This window comes from Balaenoptera acutorostrata, chromosome 4, assembly GCF_949987535.1.
Source record: "Balaenoptera acutorostrata chromosome 4, mBalAcu1.1, whole genome shotgun sequence".
In the NCBI taxonomy this organism is placed as follows: domain Eukaryota; kingdom Metazoa; phylum Chordata; class Mammalia; order Artiodactyla; family Balaenopteridae; genus Balaenoptera; species Balaenoptera acutorostrata.
In genome coordinates this window covers 101,493,199-101,509,979 of record NC_080067.1, presented here as the reverse complement: position 1 = coordinate 101,509,979, position 16,781 = coordinate 101,493,199, and the positions used below count along the sequence as shown (strand labels likewise).

Below are 16,781 nucleotides of genomic sequence, written 5' to 3'. Positions count from 1 at the left end.
ACACTGGGAGGAATGTCCAAAGCCAAACAACAAAGTTAAAACAATTTACAACTTACGTAACAAACAAGGAACCACTCTTCCTAAAAACCAAGAATTTATAGGAATCTTAAGGAAAAGGCCAACAGTACAATAAAAATTTGAGCAAGGAACATAAAAAATTTTCAGATAAAGAAACACAAATGGCTCTAATATATATGAAAAATGCACACATCCATTCACACTAAGATAAAGGTGAATTGATATTATATGGTGACGGTTTATTGTTCCTACCAAATAGGGAATAATCCAAAATTTCATACATATACTTTGTTGATGTAGCTCTGAGGGAAATAAGTATTTTTTATACATTACTGGGGCAGTACAAAATGCAACAATATTTATAGAGGGCGATGTGGCAAAATCTGATGAATGATCCTACAGATATATAGATAACCCTGCACATGTTCAAAATGATGTATTGTAAGACCATTATTACTTTGTAAAAATGCAAAAGATTCAAAACAATGCAAGTGTACATAAATAGGGCACAGGTTAAATAAACTGTGACGTGTGCATGATGAAATAGTGTACAACTGTGGAAAAAGATGAAGGAGGCTCTCTAAATATTGATATGGAAAGACCTCTAAGATACATTGTTAAATTTAAAAAAAGGCAAGGTACAAAACAATATAGAGAGTGTGCTATCATTTGTTTAAGAAGGGGGGAACATTGAGAATATATTGCTTCTGCTTCTATTTGCATATGCCCTGTGAGGTTGCAGTAACATGTGAGGTCACCACGGGCAGGTTTGTGTATGGACATGGGAGAGCATGGACAAGGGCAGAGATGTGGGGAGAGACTTTTTACTATATATATTTTATACTGCTTGGATTTTTGAACCATATGAAAGTATAATTCCTCTAAAATTTGATAATAATATTATAATCAGAAACTGATCTGCTTAAATATTGTGATCTAGGTCACTTACATATCTGTTGAGTTAGTTTATTCTCCTATTAAGTATCTATAACATGACATAATTTTGTTATCTCTTAATGTAATGGGGTACTCTTAATACTGCAGAAATTAATTTACAAGTCACGGTGGGTTGGTACTTTCCAGTAATATCGTTTTCACATTCTTTAACGTGTAGCTGTGACAAAGATCCTCAAACAACCGTCATTGAAAACGGCAGGAGCCAGCAGGGCCGCTTTTCCTTTGAAGTGTTCCGATTTGTGAAACACAAGAATCAGAAAATGTCCACTGTCTTCCTGCACTGTGTTACCAAGCTCTGCAGAGCTGATGACTGCCCCTTCCTTATGCCAGTATGTTTTTAGCAACTTTATTCTGAACTGTTGAATTGATCTAAGCTGAAAGTTATCAAGTGTTAGGAACTAATTTCTACATAGAAAGTGGATATGCATCAGGTCAAATAGTTTGAAGTACAATTTTTTCATTCATCCAGGAAAGATCTATTGAATGCCGCTTTGTGCCAAGCATTATACTGGGAATACAGAGATGCATGAATGAGTTCTGAATTCAGTTAGCTTATCCTTTAGGATCATGAGATAATCATGGAATAAAATATGACAAAATGTTATGGTGCAAAGGCAGACATATATATGGGCTGTAGTAAAAGGCATTATTCATCATTGTGAGAGAGATGAAACAGGAGAGGCTGGGAGGCTCAGTGGAAGAGATATGACTTTGAAGACAGATGAACCCCAAAGAGGCAAAATCAAGAGTATAAGAGACACTCCATGCCAAAGGATGGTCAAAGTCACAGACACATGAAACAGAGTAACCAGGGAACTTCCAATCCTTCAGTAGGGCTATGGAGCAGAGTAGAATATCTAGACAGTAGGCCCCCTAGTGTTACAGCAATATTAACCTGAGAAAAATGCAGTCATGTTTTTTGATTTGAGATAGCTTTAATGTGTTTATATGTGTGCTCTAATTCATGCATTTCTTCACAATCATTAATTGCTTTAGTCCTAAGTAGCTATATCAGTTGGGGTTAAATGGAGATTCCACATTTCCTTGGCTCTGTGCACATTTCCTTGGCTCTGTGCTGACCAACATTTCAGGGAAAGATTTATTAAAGCCTTGAGAGAAATGAAAGTAGAAAAGTTTGATAAACACAGCCCTTTTTCAGGGGAGCCATTGAGCTATGTAAATTAATGAGGCAATGCACAATTACAACGGGAGGAAATAAGAAATGCGGCCCAAGCCAGGATAAGAAATACTGTAGCAGTTATATGCAAAGTAATTAAATAAATGCACAGAAGTAAATGAATAAAATTAAACATGTGGTATCTCTTCTAAAAGAATCTGCTTTCCAAATGGTCATAAAGAAACAATTTTGTGCCGGTGTGGAATTTCATTTGTTTTCTTAACTCCTTAGATTTGCGACCACAGAGAAAGGCGAGATGCGGGGAGGAGGACCACCTGGAGCCCCCAGAGCACTTCTGGAAATGCTGTCCTTTCTGCAGGGCCCATCATTACTCGGAGTGGTAAGAGCGCTCCTCCTTCTGTGTGTAGTAATAGACGGTTCCAAAATGGCTTGTTCCTTGGCTTCTAAGGAGAACTCAAAGTGATTCTTAAAGAGCACTAATTAACTGTGAGACAAGATAAACTGCTAGACAACTTTAATTTCATGGTAGTTTCCTGTTTATTCAACTTACTAAGGGAAATATTGTCTTTACCACATTTCCCTTCACACACACACACACACACACACACACACACACACACACACACACAAAGTATACGGTGCTGGACATGTTTCATTTGCCCATCCGGATCCACTCTGCCCTTCCCAGCCCCTCTCTGGCTGCCTTGCCAAGTAGTTTCTGGTTGGACTTGGCCAATAGGTGGCGCTGTCAGAGGTTGGGTGTGAAGTCCACACAGCTCCCACCAGACAACTCTCTCCATTCAACTACTCTCAGAGTTCTGGAAACTCTCCCTTTAACCCATAGCCCAGGTAACTTGACTTTCTCTTGTGAATTCCCTCCATCTTTAAAAATAGTCCTATTAAATCTCCTTAAATTGCTAGTTTGAATACCATTTGCTTCCTCCCAGGATCCTGAATTGTAATAGTATGTAAATACGCCCACCAGTGCACTCATTTGTGCTCATGACTCTAATGGACACAATTGTTTATACAATACATTTTCATGTATACAAATATTTGTATATGCATGTGCATACACATACATATACACATACACACACACTCTCCAAAGGGATACTGCTTTACAAGCGTGAACCTGGAGATATCCAGAATCAGTTGGATAAAACAGATATGCATTGTAAACAACACACACTGAAGTCTGAAAAGCTGGTTCTAGTTCCAGCTTCTGTCCTAATAAGCTGTGGAACTTGGGATTTTCCTCCACTTCTCTGGGCAAACATTTCTTTCTTTCTTTTTAAAATAAAGGGTTTGAAAAAGTAGGCTTTCAGATTCTTTCTAACTCTATGGTTCTAAATTTGTCTAAAAAGGGAAAGCAGAATCCTGATTTGGACTATATGCTAATAATTTTTCTCTATTTTATAATAGCCATAGGCTATTATTATGTTTCAATTGTGGGCCTCCTGTCCCACAATGAAAAGAAAGTTTTGTCTGAAAGAGGTAATTAAGCAAAAGTCATTTGGGCCTGAAAAATCCAGACAATTGCTTTAATTAGTCACTCCTTCGTGTTTGTGTACACATATTAGTATTTTTTTTAAAAGCCTAAGAGGCCCTTTAAATAATGCAGAAATTTATTAAATATAAAATTTCAAACTTAGTCTGTACTCCCTGAGGGTTTGGTATGTTTTGAATGGTTTGAAAATGACTGGTTTGTGGTTTGTCAGAGGCCCAATCCTTATCTCTATCTAGCTGTCGGAAATAGCTCATAGAATTACACTGCATGGAAACTCAGCTCTTGCTGCCAATAATTAGGAATGCTTTTGGGTAGGCACAATAAAAAATATTCTTATTTCTATGGAGCGTATCTGGAGTCAGTTTGCCATAAGAAAAGAACCTTGAAAGTGACATTTCTCTGTCCATGTTGAGTAGATGACTCTTCCTCCTTATTAACTTCTTTGCTTCCTTCTTACCTGGACGAAATCAAATTTAAATATTACAAATTTTAAATAATTTACTACTGTAATATAATTTTAAAACAGACCAAAATTATTAAGATCTCCAAATCCCAGTAAAGATTACCAAGCAGCAGTTTCTAATCCTACTGTAGCTCACCAGCTATCCAGGTTTATAGGTTTCTTCCACATCACGTCTAGTCATCCGAAATATCTATGTTAAAACCTCAAAGAGCTAATGCCTTTGATAACAATACCTCTGATGTCATGCCTGGATTTCTTCCTTTCCAATTTCGACTTGTTTCCACCTCAAAGATGACATTTATTTCCCAATGCACTAGTCACCTAGTCATCTTGGTCTCTCCACCGGTAAAGCCCCCAAAGGATAATGGTTAACCTTCCTTCATTTCTCTCTCTCTCTGTGGATTTTTTTTTTTTTGTAACTTTGATAAATAGCAGTAGGATGGTCCTTATTTTTGGATATCATGGTGGCCTCACTGCCTAGAGGACCATGTGTAACAATGATTTCATTATAATACTATAATATCCTTAAAATTTTTTAATTTTAAATTCCATACAAATACAACTCAGAAATCAAGCTATAGCCATTCACAGGCAAATTCTATGTAAATTTAATGTCCAGCTTAATGACCAGGTCTACCTTCTTCTCTTAGTTTTACTTTATTTTTTACCTTAATTCAGCTAGAATTTATCTCTGCAGATCCTGTGGCTGATTTTCATAGACAAGTCCAGTTTCAGGCTTGATTTGTTCTCTTCAAAGCTCTCTGATACTTGGAATTTTTGCTCTGTTTACTCACTGAACCACGCCTTCCCCTAGACATCTGTCTTGGATCAGGTTTAATAAGTTGTTAAACCTCAGAACTCCTGTTTTGTTTTGTTTTACTTTAATGAAGTCAAATCCGTTGTGGTTATTTTTACCCAACATTGTTAATCCTTTTTTTAGTTGACTTAGGAAAATATTCATATCCTCAGAATTCAAAATCCTCAAAATTCATGAAATGTTCTTATTTTAAGCTCTGAAATGCTAAAACTATTCGGTAGGGAAATGCTTATCATGGGGTACAATCCTGGAAATTTAAAGGTATAATCACTGGAAAATAGTAGTACCTGATTTTTTTTTTTTTTTACAAAAATTCATATGGAGGAGTTCAAGCCAAACTCTTGTCCAACTAGTGTCATTGAGTTTCATTGAATAATTCATTCTAGCATATTTATTTAGCCCCTACAGGGACAGCCACTCTGCTAGGAACTGGGAATAAAATAGAGAACAGGCCATAGTCTTTGCCCTTGGGGAATCTTAGAATTCAAATGTAGAGATAGACTATTAACGAACATGACCCAGTGGAGAGTAAAAAGTTTTGAAGCTCTCAACCTGAAATATGTGGTTCATTTTACCACATAGGTAAATTGAAGACTTAAAAAAATAGTTTGTGCTTAGAAAGGAAAAATATTCATTCTGCATATATCTTTGCACTGATGTTCACTTTTTCCATTTATTTCAGCTACTTATCTGAGAGAAAAGCAGAGAATGACAATTTATCTTCCACTTCTGGCTTTTAAACAGCTGTGGTATTGCTGCTATCACTTTCCTCCTGTGGGTCCTCAACTAGCTATATGTTTTTTGAAGAGCTCACCAAGTTTAGAATTCCAATCTGTCTGAATTCCATACGGTTTCTTTTAGTGTACATGTGTATAAGACCAAATTGGTGCGAGAGAAAAATAGAAGTGTGTGGTGACAAAAAGCTCCTGAAAAATCTCTACCTCCCTTTTCTAGACAGTTCTTTGATTTTCTTTTAATTGCAATGATCCTAACATTGCAGGACACCAGAAACAGAAGATAACAGATAAATTTATTCTCGCTAAGCTTATTCAGTATCGAGTACAATTCCAAACAATATTCAAATATTACACACTCTGATTTCAGCCATCTACCAAAGGTAGGATGCTTTCAGTTTTTCAGAGTCCTGGAGCCTGCAGCTGATGTGGCCCATTTGGCATCTTTGTCCCCACACAGAGATTTTGTCCACAGCCAAGTCCTTGTAGATGACAGCTGGGATGCTGTTCTTACAAAAGTGCTTTGGTAATGTAAGAGAGGAGTGGATATTCTGACTTCTTTTGTTAACCTGAAATTGCAGAAAATAGTGGGGGCATACAATCATAGAACTTTTGCTTAATTTGGGATACATAGGAGGAAACTTTCTATTCTTTAATAGAAGCCTTTTTTTTTAAGAGCAAATAAATGTAATTCCTAAACAAAGAATAACTTTTAAAAAGGAATTTTATAGCATTATATATTCTCTTCCATGTTCCAGTGAGGCAGCTTGTTTTGGGAAAGGGGCACTCAGATCTTTTGGATGAATTAATCACAGTGCATACATCCTGTCTATTTCCATGAGAAGCTATTGTCCTTGTAGGATGATACTGGTTGGAGGTTAGGATTTTCCTAAGGGCGTCTTATAATGAAAATTTGTATTTTTTTTTCTTTTTGTCCTATAGCAATGCATTGCACCATTCTAAAGAATCCTATGAATGAGTGCTCTATTTATTTTGGACATTGTACTTCAGGATCAAACAGCAGAACCATCATTTCTGCCAAGACTCATATGTCTGAAAAGAAATGGCATCAGGTGTTTTATAAATATCTCACCAGGTTCTCCCATCAATTATTTCAAATACTAATCCTGGAGTTTTATAGTTTGAGATATTTATCTCTTTTACTAAAAATATTTCCACACTTGCTAGTTTATATTATTTTAGAAAAGGGACTCTGAAACTGATCTTTTATTTAAGCTTATGTTTACTTTATCATGGAGGCTGTGACAGATGAAAGTTTCTTCATCTGTAAAATGGGAGCAGCAATAATATCTAAACCATATGGCAATTATGAGAATTAAATGTGATAACATATGAGATAGCACTTTGTAAACTGTATGAAATTACACACATATTAATTGTAATAGTATTTATACTCCAGAATCAAACAGCCAACTGCACACATTTTATGGTTCAAATAACAAACACTCACAGGCACATATACACCCATGTATTTAAACACAAATATAAAATCCACTCATTGTGCATGTTCAAGGGTTAATTGCTATATGATTACAAAATGGGTAACAAAAACTGGGAAACCAAGTGAATGTGTTCATTGCATCTATTATGTTTGTCAGGGAAAAGTGAAAAATCAATGGCTTCAGTCTTTTACTTAACAGATGCAAATAAAACTGCAACTCAAGTTCAGGAATGATTTTTCTTTTCATTTAGTTATTAAGTACGAATTTATTTTCTTGGAACTTGATGTCTTTTGCAGATTATAATGGACAAATTGGCATCACTTAAAATAGAGTGGCACTAAATAATGAATGTTTCTCTATAAAAGAATAATAAATGGCAGGTTATAGGGCTTTAAAAAATGTAATAGCTGTTAACAATTACTGCCCCCACTAACCTGACTGGAGAGATAATGATGAAGCAAAGTCAGCAGGAAAGAATACAGAGCAGTATGTTTTACGATTTTATTTGTATGCCCAGGGCAGTGGCGGGGTGTGGGCTTGGAGGAATAGATAGATGATGAAATCTTGGACACATGGAACAGGAAATGAGAAAGCAGACGGTTTAGCGGGACTTTCGTTATTGCCTTTCCCAGGGAGCCTGTGGGTGAAGGTGAGGGGACATATAGGTAAAAAGTAATTATAGAACTATAACAGACATAGATAAATATTTGGAGACACAATATTGCTTTTCTTTTTCTTTTCTTCCCCCCAGATGAGACTCCAACCAACAATTCACAGCTTGGTAAGATAATTAACATATATTGAAAATTAAAGTATAATTTTTTTAAATGGTAAGTATTTTTTGGTGATTAGTTACAAGACTGTAATCAACTAAAAATAATGAGCTCTGGTTTAACAAGCTTGTTATATTTTAAATAACAGTTCACTGAGGATTTCTGAACTCATATGCAACCTGTTGGTCAATTTTTAGAGCATTTTATAGGTGACTGTTTTTGGCTGCCGGGGGGATACCAGTCCTCTAAACCATACAATCCTTTGGGTATTGAATTGAATTATAGTCAAATAAATTGTAGCATAATTGTCTCATGCTGTTATTCTACAAGATACTGATGACAGATGCTTTGCAGGTTTAAATTGGGATAAGGTGAGTTAAATCTGATGCTGGACCTTCCCACTGTGCGTGTTTATTACTTTCAGGTTCTCCAAACGAACCTCATTTCCAGCTGAACGCCATCACCAGCGCACTGATATCAGGAACGGTCATTCTGGGAGTCGTGAGCTTTTCCCTCCTCCTGTGCTCACTGGCCCTTCTACACAGGAAGGCACCCAGCAGTCTGGTATTGAATGGCATACGAAACCCAGTCTTTGACTGACTGTCACAGGCTCCTGCTCTCGGGAGAAGGCTTCACTGACTCTGCAGTGTGTGACTGCAGTCAGTGTTCTATCTGAATTGAATGCCAGCCAGCATTTGATATTTGTAGGTTTGATAGATTTCAGTGTAGCTTGTTAGCATGACATTAGTGAGAGAATTTTGATAATATTGCTCTTGTCACTTACGTTTGTGGTCAGCCCTGTTTGTATGACACCCATGGGTATACTGAGAATAAGCAAACAATATTCAGGTCTTAGATCTTATAGGATCTGTCATTATTTCATTTCATTTCAATTTTCTTTTGGTTATTGGTTTTATAGATAAAAGGTGACCATAGGAAAAAAAATAAATTTGTTGCATTTTATCCCCTAAGCATTAAAAGCCATTGTGATGGCCCTTAGATTTGCATATGTGGTCCTGAAATGAAAGTTGCTTTTTGTTTTGTTCCAGATAATTGCAGCTTGGGGATAGGTTTTAATTGGACCAGCCAATTTGGACACCTGAGATTTAATTTCTCATTCTATGACCTCCTGTGTTTTTGGCTGATTTCCGTGTCTGAAAACATTCATTTGAAAAAAAAAAAATACAACTCTTGGGTATTGTATCCTAACCTGGAGGGAGCATCCATTTGTGTAGCAAACACTAAAAATAGTCGTTAACCTCTAAAGGATACTGACACTAGGTCGTTATTCATTTGACAGAAGAATCTGTGATGCGTTTTCTCCTGATTCAAGTGAGAACATCAACTCGTGTTCCCTCTGCCCCCAAGTAAACCACTCAGCTGCTGTTGCAGCTGTGCTTCCAGACTGCAAAGATTATTCTTAATTCAGGAACAAATACGTGAGAAAACAAACAGTAGTTGTGGGAGAGGACATTGTCCCCACACACAAGCATAGCATTCCTATGGGGTTTTTTAAAAACCTAAGTTCCGTTTTTTTTCCTAGAACAAAGAGGAAACAGGTTAAATGTTTTTGCAGAATTTTGCTGGAGTCTCCACGAAAAAAAATGTCGCTTTCCTTACAAATTTCTGATGTAGACAAAACATATAGTCTGGAGGAGGCCTACTTTTGCAGGTGTCTCCTTTAAGGCGTCATGAATGCCATGGAAGAAACAGTATTTTCCTCTAATAGTAAACTGCAAGAAGCATTTTATTTTTTATCAGTTTTGCAAAAAATTTTAAAAAGCCAAGTTTTAAGCCTATATTCTTACCAAAAAATCAAGCTTCCCTTTGTTCAATCTATCTACACAATGGAACAAATAAAACAATTCAATGACAAACACCAGAACCTAGCATGTGCAGCTACTAGAAGTGCTGTTTATAACTGTAGAAATTGCTGTAGAGACTAATTGTTATTCAACATTTGTGACCTATTATTCAGGACTTAATTTTACTACACTACATGCAAATCACTATGCAAGCTTAGATTTGTTTCAAATGAAGTGTCTATGCTCTGATGTTAATAATTAAATCAATCATCAAATCAAAAAAATACCTTTTCTCTAATTTGCCTGAATAGTTCAGAAGAAAGTATTTATATTACTCTAATTAGCTATATAATTGCTTCAACTTTCTCTTTCAAGGTATAGACACAGTCAGAGGGAAATGGGATCTGAAAAGTCTCCTGATAATTTCTTCAATATAACAGAGTCTAACAAATACTTAAAAAGCCAATCTCCTCTTCCTCATGTTACTTCAAAATAACTTTGAAGTGACCATTCTGAACTTTATCAGTGTTAGCAATTTATTTACTAATTTAAAGGGGGAAATCTTACAGAAAAAAATATGGACCATGCTACTTATGTGACCCTCCATGTACAGGGATAGTATTGAAATATTCTGGTAAATCTATTTCAGATACTTTAAGTGAATTGCCATTGATCCAAGGATTAAATCCTGTGAATAGGACATTATATCATTGAAACTGGTTTGTCAGTTTGATTTTTGTGCTTTGGGGATAGTTACTGTTTCAGCTATTAACCCGTTAAATTCTATACACCATTTTCTAAAACTGAATAATGCACATATCAGTTTGCAAGCAACTTAAATCTCATATTATTTTTTGCCACCTTTATAACATAAGTGGGATGTCCAAAGCTATAATGAGACAAACCAGGTTTGCTTTAAATAGCGTTGTTCTTGTAAACCTGCAGTTATATGTAGTGTTTAGTTATACTGAATATTCCAGTTACTATAGTGTGAAAACCTTACAAAATATGTGCAAATGTTCCTTCAGTTTTAATACCTCAAACTGTTTTTTGCACTTCAGGGGTAAGGTCTGATGACATGTAAAAGATGATTGTTCAATAAAATAATTAAGTGATATCTTTAAAACAGTGATTTTTTTGTTTGTTTTTTATTTTTTTTGTTTTTAAGATATATCTCCATCCTTCTCTCACCATTCTGTTCCTACTTTCACAAACATTAAGAAAGGTTAAACTTAAAATAAGCTGCCTAATGCAACAGGGAAGGGCAGTAGCTCTAGGCTAGATGAAGACTGCCCTCTCCACGCTGAACTTCCGCAGCCCTGTGTTGGGAGCATATTCATGAGATCGGCTGAGGGTAAAGAAGTACTTTACCTTGCATCTGAGCTCTGACTAAAACTGAGCCTACAATTTTTAAAACTTTGAGGGGAAAGTAAAAACTGGAAAGACAGGAGCTCAGCTTCTGCCCAGAGTTGCATAGTCTCTCATGACAGTTCCGTCAGGATCTGGCTGCCACCCCTTGTTTTGGAATATGACAAAGAGTTGAGGAAAAATCCTTTTCCTCACTCAGGGAGAATCCAATCTTCCAGAACTGAGTACTAGTCTGGGTCCTCAAGTATTGGCACTTAGCTTTGGGAGCATGACAGACATGATGATCCACGAAGGGGTGTTGTTAGCTGTGGAAAATGTAAGGCAGTGAACTTCTAGAAGTGAGAAAAGAGCAGGAGAAGAAGTATATGGGAGACGTTTGTGAACACACACAAGGTGTAGTTTGAAGGATTCTCAGAGCACTTGGCAGGAGAGAACTGTAACAGGATGGAGAACCTTCTGTCAAGATGATAGAGGCTATTAGGCTAGCACACATTTGCTTTCATTTTATATTTATAAGGAAAACAGCAAGCTGACCATAGATCAATTGCTTTTGAAAATGAAGTTCCTCAATTATTTACAAGCAGGGAGACATTTAATACAAAACAATCCAAATTTGTAGTTTAGAAAAGTATATACTTGGGTAGTAAACAAAATAAGTACCAGGATTGGCTGGCGTCTTAGGGTTCCCCAGAGAAAAAGAACTAATAGGATGTATGCATATAAAGAGATTTATTTTAAGGAATTAGCTTTCATTATTATGGAGGCTGACAAGTCCCAAGATCTGCAGTGGGCAAGCTGGAGACACAGGAGAGCTGGTGATGTGTTTCCAGACGGAGAGCCAGCAGGCGCAAGCCCCAGAAGAGCTCTTATTTCAGTTCTAGTCCAAAGGAAGGACTAAACCAGTGTCCCAGTTGGAAAGGCAGTCAGGCAGGAGGAATTTCTCGTAGTCATGGGAGAGTTAGACTTTTTGTTCTATTCTGATTTTCAACTGAATAAATAGGGTCCACTCACATTAGAGAGGGCAATCTGCTTTACTCATGTATTCAAATGTTAGGTCTCATCCAGAAACATCCTACAGACACACCCAGAATAATGTTTGAACAAATGTCTGGGCAACCCGTGGCCCAGTCAAGTTGACACAAAATGAACCATCACAGCTGGTAAACTTGCAAACACACCATTATTATGTGTCACACTACTAAAATATAAAATGTCCTAATGAACCCAGCCACATTAAGGGAATGAATAAATAAAAATATTACAAAATTTGATAATCTCCTCTTGAAATTACTTTGAAATATTTAATGTCTGGAGGTAAGGGCTTGTGAGCAGAGGGTCCTCTTTTATATTAGCTAAAAATATGGATCAAACAGAGAAAAGACAGGGCTATGAGTGGGTGGGCAGTGATGTGCTTGGAAATTATGCTGAATTATCTCTCCTTATCATGAGAAACAGGGCAGAAGGAGGCCTGGCATCAAAGTACTGACTGGACCTACATCCTGCAGGGTTGGTATTGAGGGGGCGGGTGGCCAAGGAGCGGAGTGAGTGATGTCATCAGCAGTGACAACAGGCCAGAAGCAGTGAAAAGCATAAAACAGCAAAGCAGAGATAATAGGGGGCAAATGAAACAAGGCAAGTGTTGAACCCTGGGAGGAGAGGCAGCTTCTCAGAGGGCATGAGTTCACTGGTAGAAGACAAAAACAAATCTCTGGTAGCTGTTACCCATGTTTCTCATGATGGTGACTTGTCTCCTCCAGAGACTCAAAGGAAGTGGGAACTGGATAAATATAAGTTATACTTTCATGTTTGTGAGAATATCTTGCCTGATCTTTACAAATTTGAATAATACAGGAGAACTAAAATTGCCTTGATTAATACCACTTTTTGCTGAGATAGCAAGGAGAGAATTGGTTTGGGTATTAGACACAATATTTGGAAATCTCTGTTCAATAAACTACATTTAAAAATGCTTTGTATTCTTGGTGAAGTGAAATTGAGAACTCAGATTGTTATCTGCATAGTTCAAACCTCTAATTCCCTTTTGCCTCAAGTATCTGTATATTTTTTGTTTTACTTAAATTGCCAACATAATTATCTCAATTTTCCCTTTCATTTTCTATGTTGAAAAGAGAAGTGACATCATTATATGGAGGTTTAGTCAAAGGGAACTTGGATCAAATGTTGAGGTTAGTTTTCATCAGGAGCATAGCTGTATTAGCAATGCCCAAAGCACAATCTATTACTGAATAATCCTGCTCCTTTGGCTAATCAACTAACACTGGAAGATCCCGGGAGAGTTTGGGTTTGACAATTTCACGCAACTCTGGCTCAAAGTTATACAGGTCCTGAAGCCATTTCTCCCTTTGTCTGTAGTTTTCTAACTTTAGAAATTATTTACCACTTGGGGATTGGAACTGATTTTATTTTAAAGGCTATTGTTTTGCTAACATATATTTTGTTGTTCATAAAATGAGATGGCAGAATGCCCACTGAGAGAGAATTGAACCCAGTTATTTCTCTTAAATTCTATAAAGATAAATCACAATTAGTCTTTGCATCACCCTCACTCTCAAAAATGCAATATGGAACACGGGTGATTCATTATCTCATTAAAAGATTTATCAAAACTTTAATGCTTTCTTTCCAGTTTGTCAATGGATCCATAATGAGAATTTCTCTTATTTCACACTTCACCATCCCTGGTCTGTAGCCCTTGTCTTGTGATCCAAAATGGAGAAAGGTCCAAAAACAGAGGCAAAGGACATACACACATCGTCAATAGTTTAAGGAAATTTCCTGGAAGCTGCCACAGGAGACTTTCTCTCATTTTTAACTTGCCAGAACTTAGTCACATCATCACACTACCAGCACAGGTGTCTCAGAAATGTACTGTGGGTGTCCATATGCCCAGCTATCATCAGAGGATCTGACAAACCTATGTTACTCAAGTCATGTCATCATTTACTCACAGCTTTGAAACATGAGATACATTGATTTCTGTACAAGGATGTTTATCACTATTATTTTTAATAAAAAATATTAGATGCCACTTAAATGTTTCCAAATACAGAATTCTTAGATGTATTATGGTCCTTTGCTGTGCTATAATGATATGTAAACACTAAAGTGAGTTATAAAAAGCCTTTACCCAAATGGAAAATGCTTATGCTATAACATGAAAAGAAAAAAGCAGAATACAGAACTGTATATATAATATGAGCTCACACAGAAAAAAGACACGAAGGAAACTGATAGAAAAGTTAACTATGGTCAGTTAGGAAGAATAATTGGTTTTGATATTAATCTTCTTATACTACTACTCTCTAGAATGTTTTCTTTTCTTTTTTCTTTTCCTTTTTTTTTTTGTTTTGAGAAAGTATCCAGATAATTTAAATGAGAAAGTAATTTTAGTGGTCTGGTAATTTGGAAGTTGAGGAAAGTGTTTTGTCTATATTATTGACATAATTGCATCAATTCTCAACTTTATTTCATCTACTGAAAAAAAAATTCTTTGCACTTAATCTAATGAGCATGTAGGAAGAAAACAAAAATCCAAACCTTTCTGAGAGACAGTGGAAATGCAACTGCTTTATTTATTCCAAAGCAATTCTAACATTTTATTCAACATGCAAATGGTCTGCAATGCACTTAAGATTATACAATGGCAGACACTAAGCAGATTTGGGGAACTCTGGATTCTATTGACAGCAACGAATGAGCTATCTGACTCACTGTTTTTCATTTGTGCATTTGTTTTTCCCATATCACTAGCATTCGTTATAGTCACACAGCCAGGCTCACACTCAAACCGAGTTTATGCTCTGGGAAATGCTGAAAAGCATTATCATCTTCATTATTGTCATCGGGGAAAATTATGTTCGTCCATGCTCTCTGGAGTTGATGGCTGGAATGTTTGAAAACAACATCTAGGCATTTTCCCTCTCACCCTGAGGAAAAAAAATACATACCAGTGTTATTTTTTTTTTTATTTTACTAATAATCTGTTTTTCCTTTGCCCTTTAGAGTTGACAAAAGCTGCATGTAATGAATGCTATTTGTACATAAAGGCAATCTCCAGAATAAGTATAATGTCACTGCCTGGCATATGAAACAGATACAGAAATTCTCCAGATCAGCCCCTTTAGTTGAACACTACTCATATTTTGAAGTAAACAAATAACCACTTCCTGTGCATTTTCGCCTCACCCCATCACCTCATCAGAACAGTGATAATTGCTTTGGAGACTCTTGGTATTCCCTCCATGCCCTACTCAGTATCCCTTGGAAAGGGTGGTCAGGACTCCATTGGAAATACAGCTATAAGGTCCGAATTCCTCCAGGTTTGAGGAGAAAGGTTGTAGCAGCTTTCCTGCGCTAATTCATGAACTTTTTTTTTTTTTTTTTTTTTTTTGGCTGTGTTGGGTCTTCGTTTCTGTGCGAGGGCTTTCTCTAGTTGCGGTGAGCGGGGGTCACTCTTCATCGCGATGCGCGGGCCTCTCACTATCGAGGCCTCTCTTGTTGCGGAGCACAAGCTCCAGACGCGCAGGCTCAGTAGTTGTGGCTCACGGGCCTAGTTGCTCGGCGGCATGTGGGATCTTCCCAGACCAGGGCTTGAACCCGTGTGCCCTGCATTAGCAGGCAGATTCTCAACCACTGCGCCACCAGGGAAACCCCCATGAACTCTTTCGAGTTACATTTTTTCCTCAAAAAGGGATCTTTCCTCAAAATGGCAACCAGTGTAAGTAACTTTGTATATACCCAGAGGGTTTGAAATAATGCCTTGAGGACTGTGTGGTTTTTCCTAAATTGTCAACTATAGAGTTCAAAGGGATCACATTTTGCCTCAGCTTAAGACCAACACTTTTCTTTCTTTAAATAGGATTAAGAGAATCACTGAGCCCTGCGGGCGCAGGGTGGGGCCGCCCTGGCGTGGGGCATGCTGGGACCAGCGCCCGGGTTGCTGGGAAGGGGGCGGAGCGCGGCTGTTCTGGAGCGTCTAGAGGGAGAAGTAGCAGCCTTGAGGGACGGGTTCCTCACGAGAATGCCATGTTCACGGACGCCAAGGAGTCAAGCACCGTGTTGGAGCTGAAGCGCATCGTCGAGGACATCCTCGGGCGGTCGCTGGACGAGCAGCGAGCGGCTGTACAAGGACGACAAGCTTCTGGACGACGGTAAGACATTGGGCGAGTGTGGCTTCACCAGCCAGACAGCAGGGCCTCAGGCCCCAGCCACTGTGGGACTAGCCTTCCGAGCAGATGAAGCATTTGAGGCCCTGCGCATCGAGCCCTTCTCCAACCCACCCGAGCTGCTGCATGTGATGAAGCCGCAGGACTCAGGAAGCAGCCCCAATGAACAAGATGTGCAGTGAGAGACCCTCCCCCCACTGCCCTTTCCCCCCCCTTAAAAGATATTTGGGTGTCCAAAAAAGAAAAAAAAGAGAGGTTATTCTCTTAATCCCATCTGAAGAAAGAAAAATGTGTTATCATGTTTCGCTCTTCAGTTTAAATGACTTCTCCCAATATCTGAACTCTGTGCTAACTCTAAATGGAAGCCAAGAAGCAAAGAATAATGTGCTGTTTTAAATGTAAATGGAAGATAAGATGTTGAGGGTAAATTTTAAAACCACACCAAGATATATGCATTCTCCTCTCACATTTAAATAATGCTCACATTAAATAATTGTTCCAAAGGAACTGTCAAATGAAACAGTCAGTTATAGCTTTCCCTAGCTGAGC

The 16,781-nt window shown here is 37.6% G+C and overlaps 1 protein-coding gene and 1 pseudogene across 1 annotated transcript in view; both read left to right on the top strand.

Moving 5' to 3' along the window:
• ZPLD1 (zona pellucida like domain containing 1) overlaps positions 1–9,336 on the top strand; it is a 39,810-nt gene extending 30,474 nt beyond the window's left edge. Inside the window, exons 7-10 of the mRNA XM_007163992.2 lie at positions 1,133–1,304; positions 2,384–2,492; positions 7,852–7,881; positions 8,298–9,336. Of these exons, the coding sequence (XP_007164054.2) occupies positions 1,133–1,304; positions 2,384–2,492; positions 7,852–7,881; positions 8,298–8,473 (487 nt within the window). The 3' untranslated portion in view covers positions 8,474–9,336. The remainder of the gene's footprint in view (positions 1–1,132; positions 1,305–2,383; positions 2,493–7,851; positions 7,882–8,297) is intronic.
• Positions 9,337–9,564: 228 nt separating this feature from the next.
• LOC103012408 (elongin-B-like) lies at positions 9,565–16,414 on the top strand (annotated as a pseudogene).
• Positions 16,415–16,781: the final 367 nt, after the last annotated feature.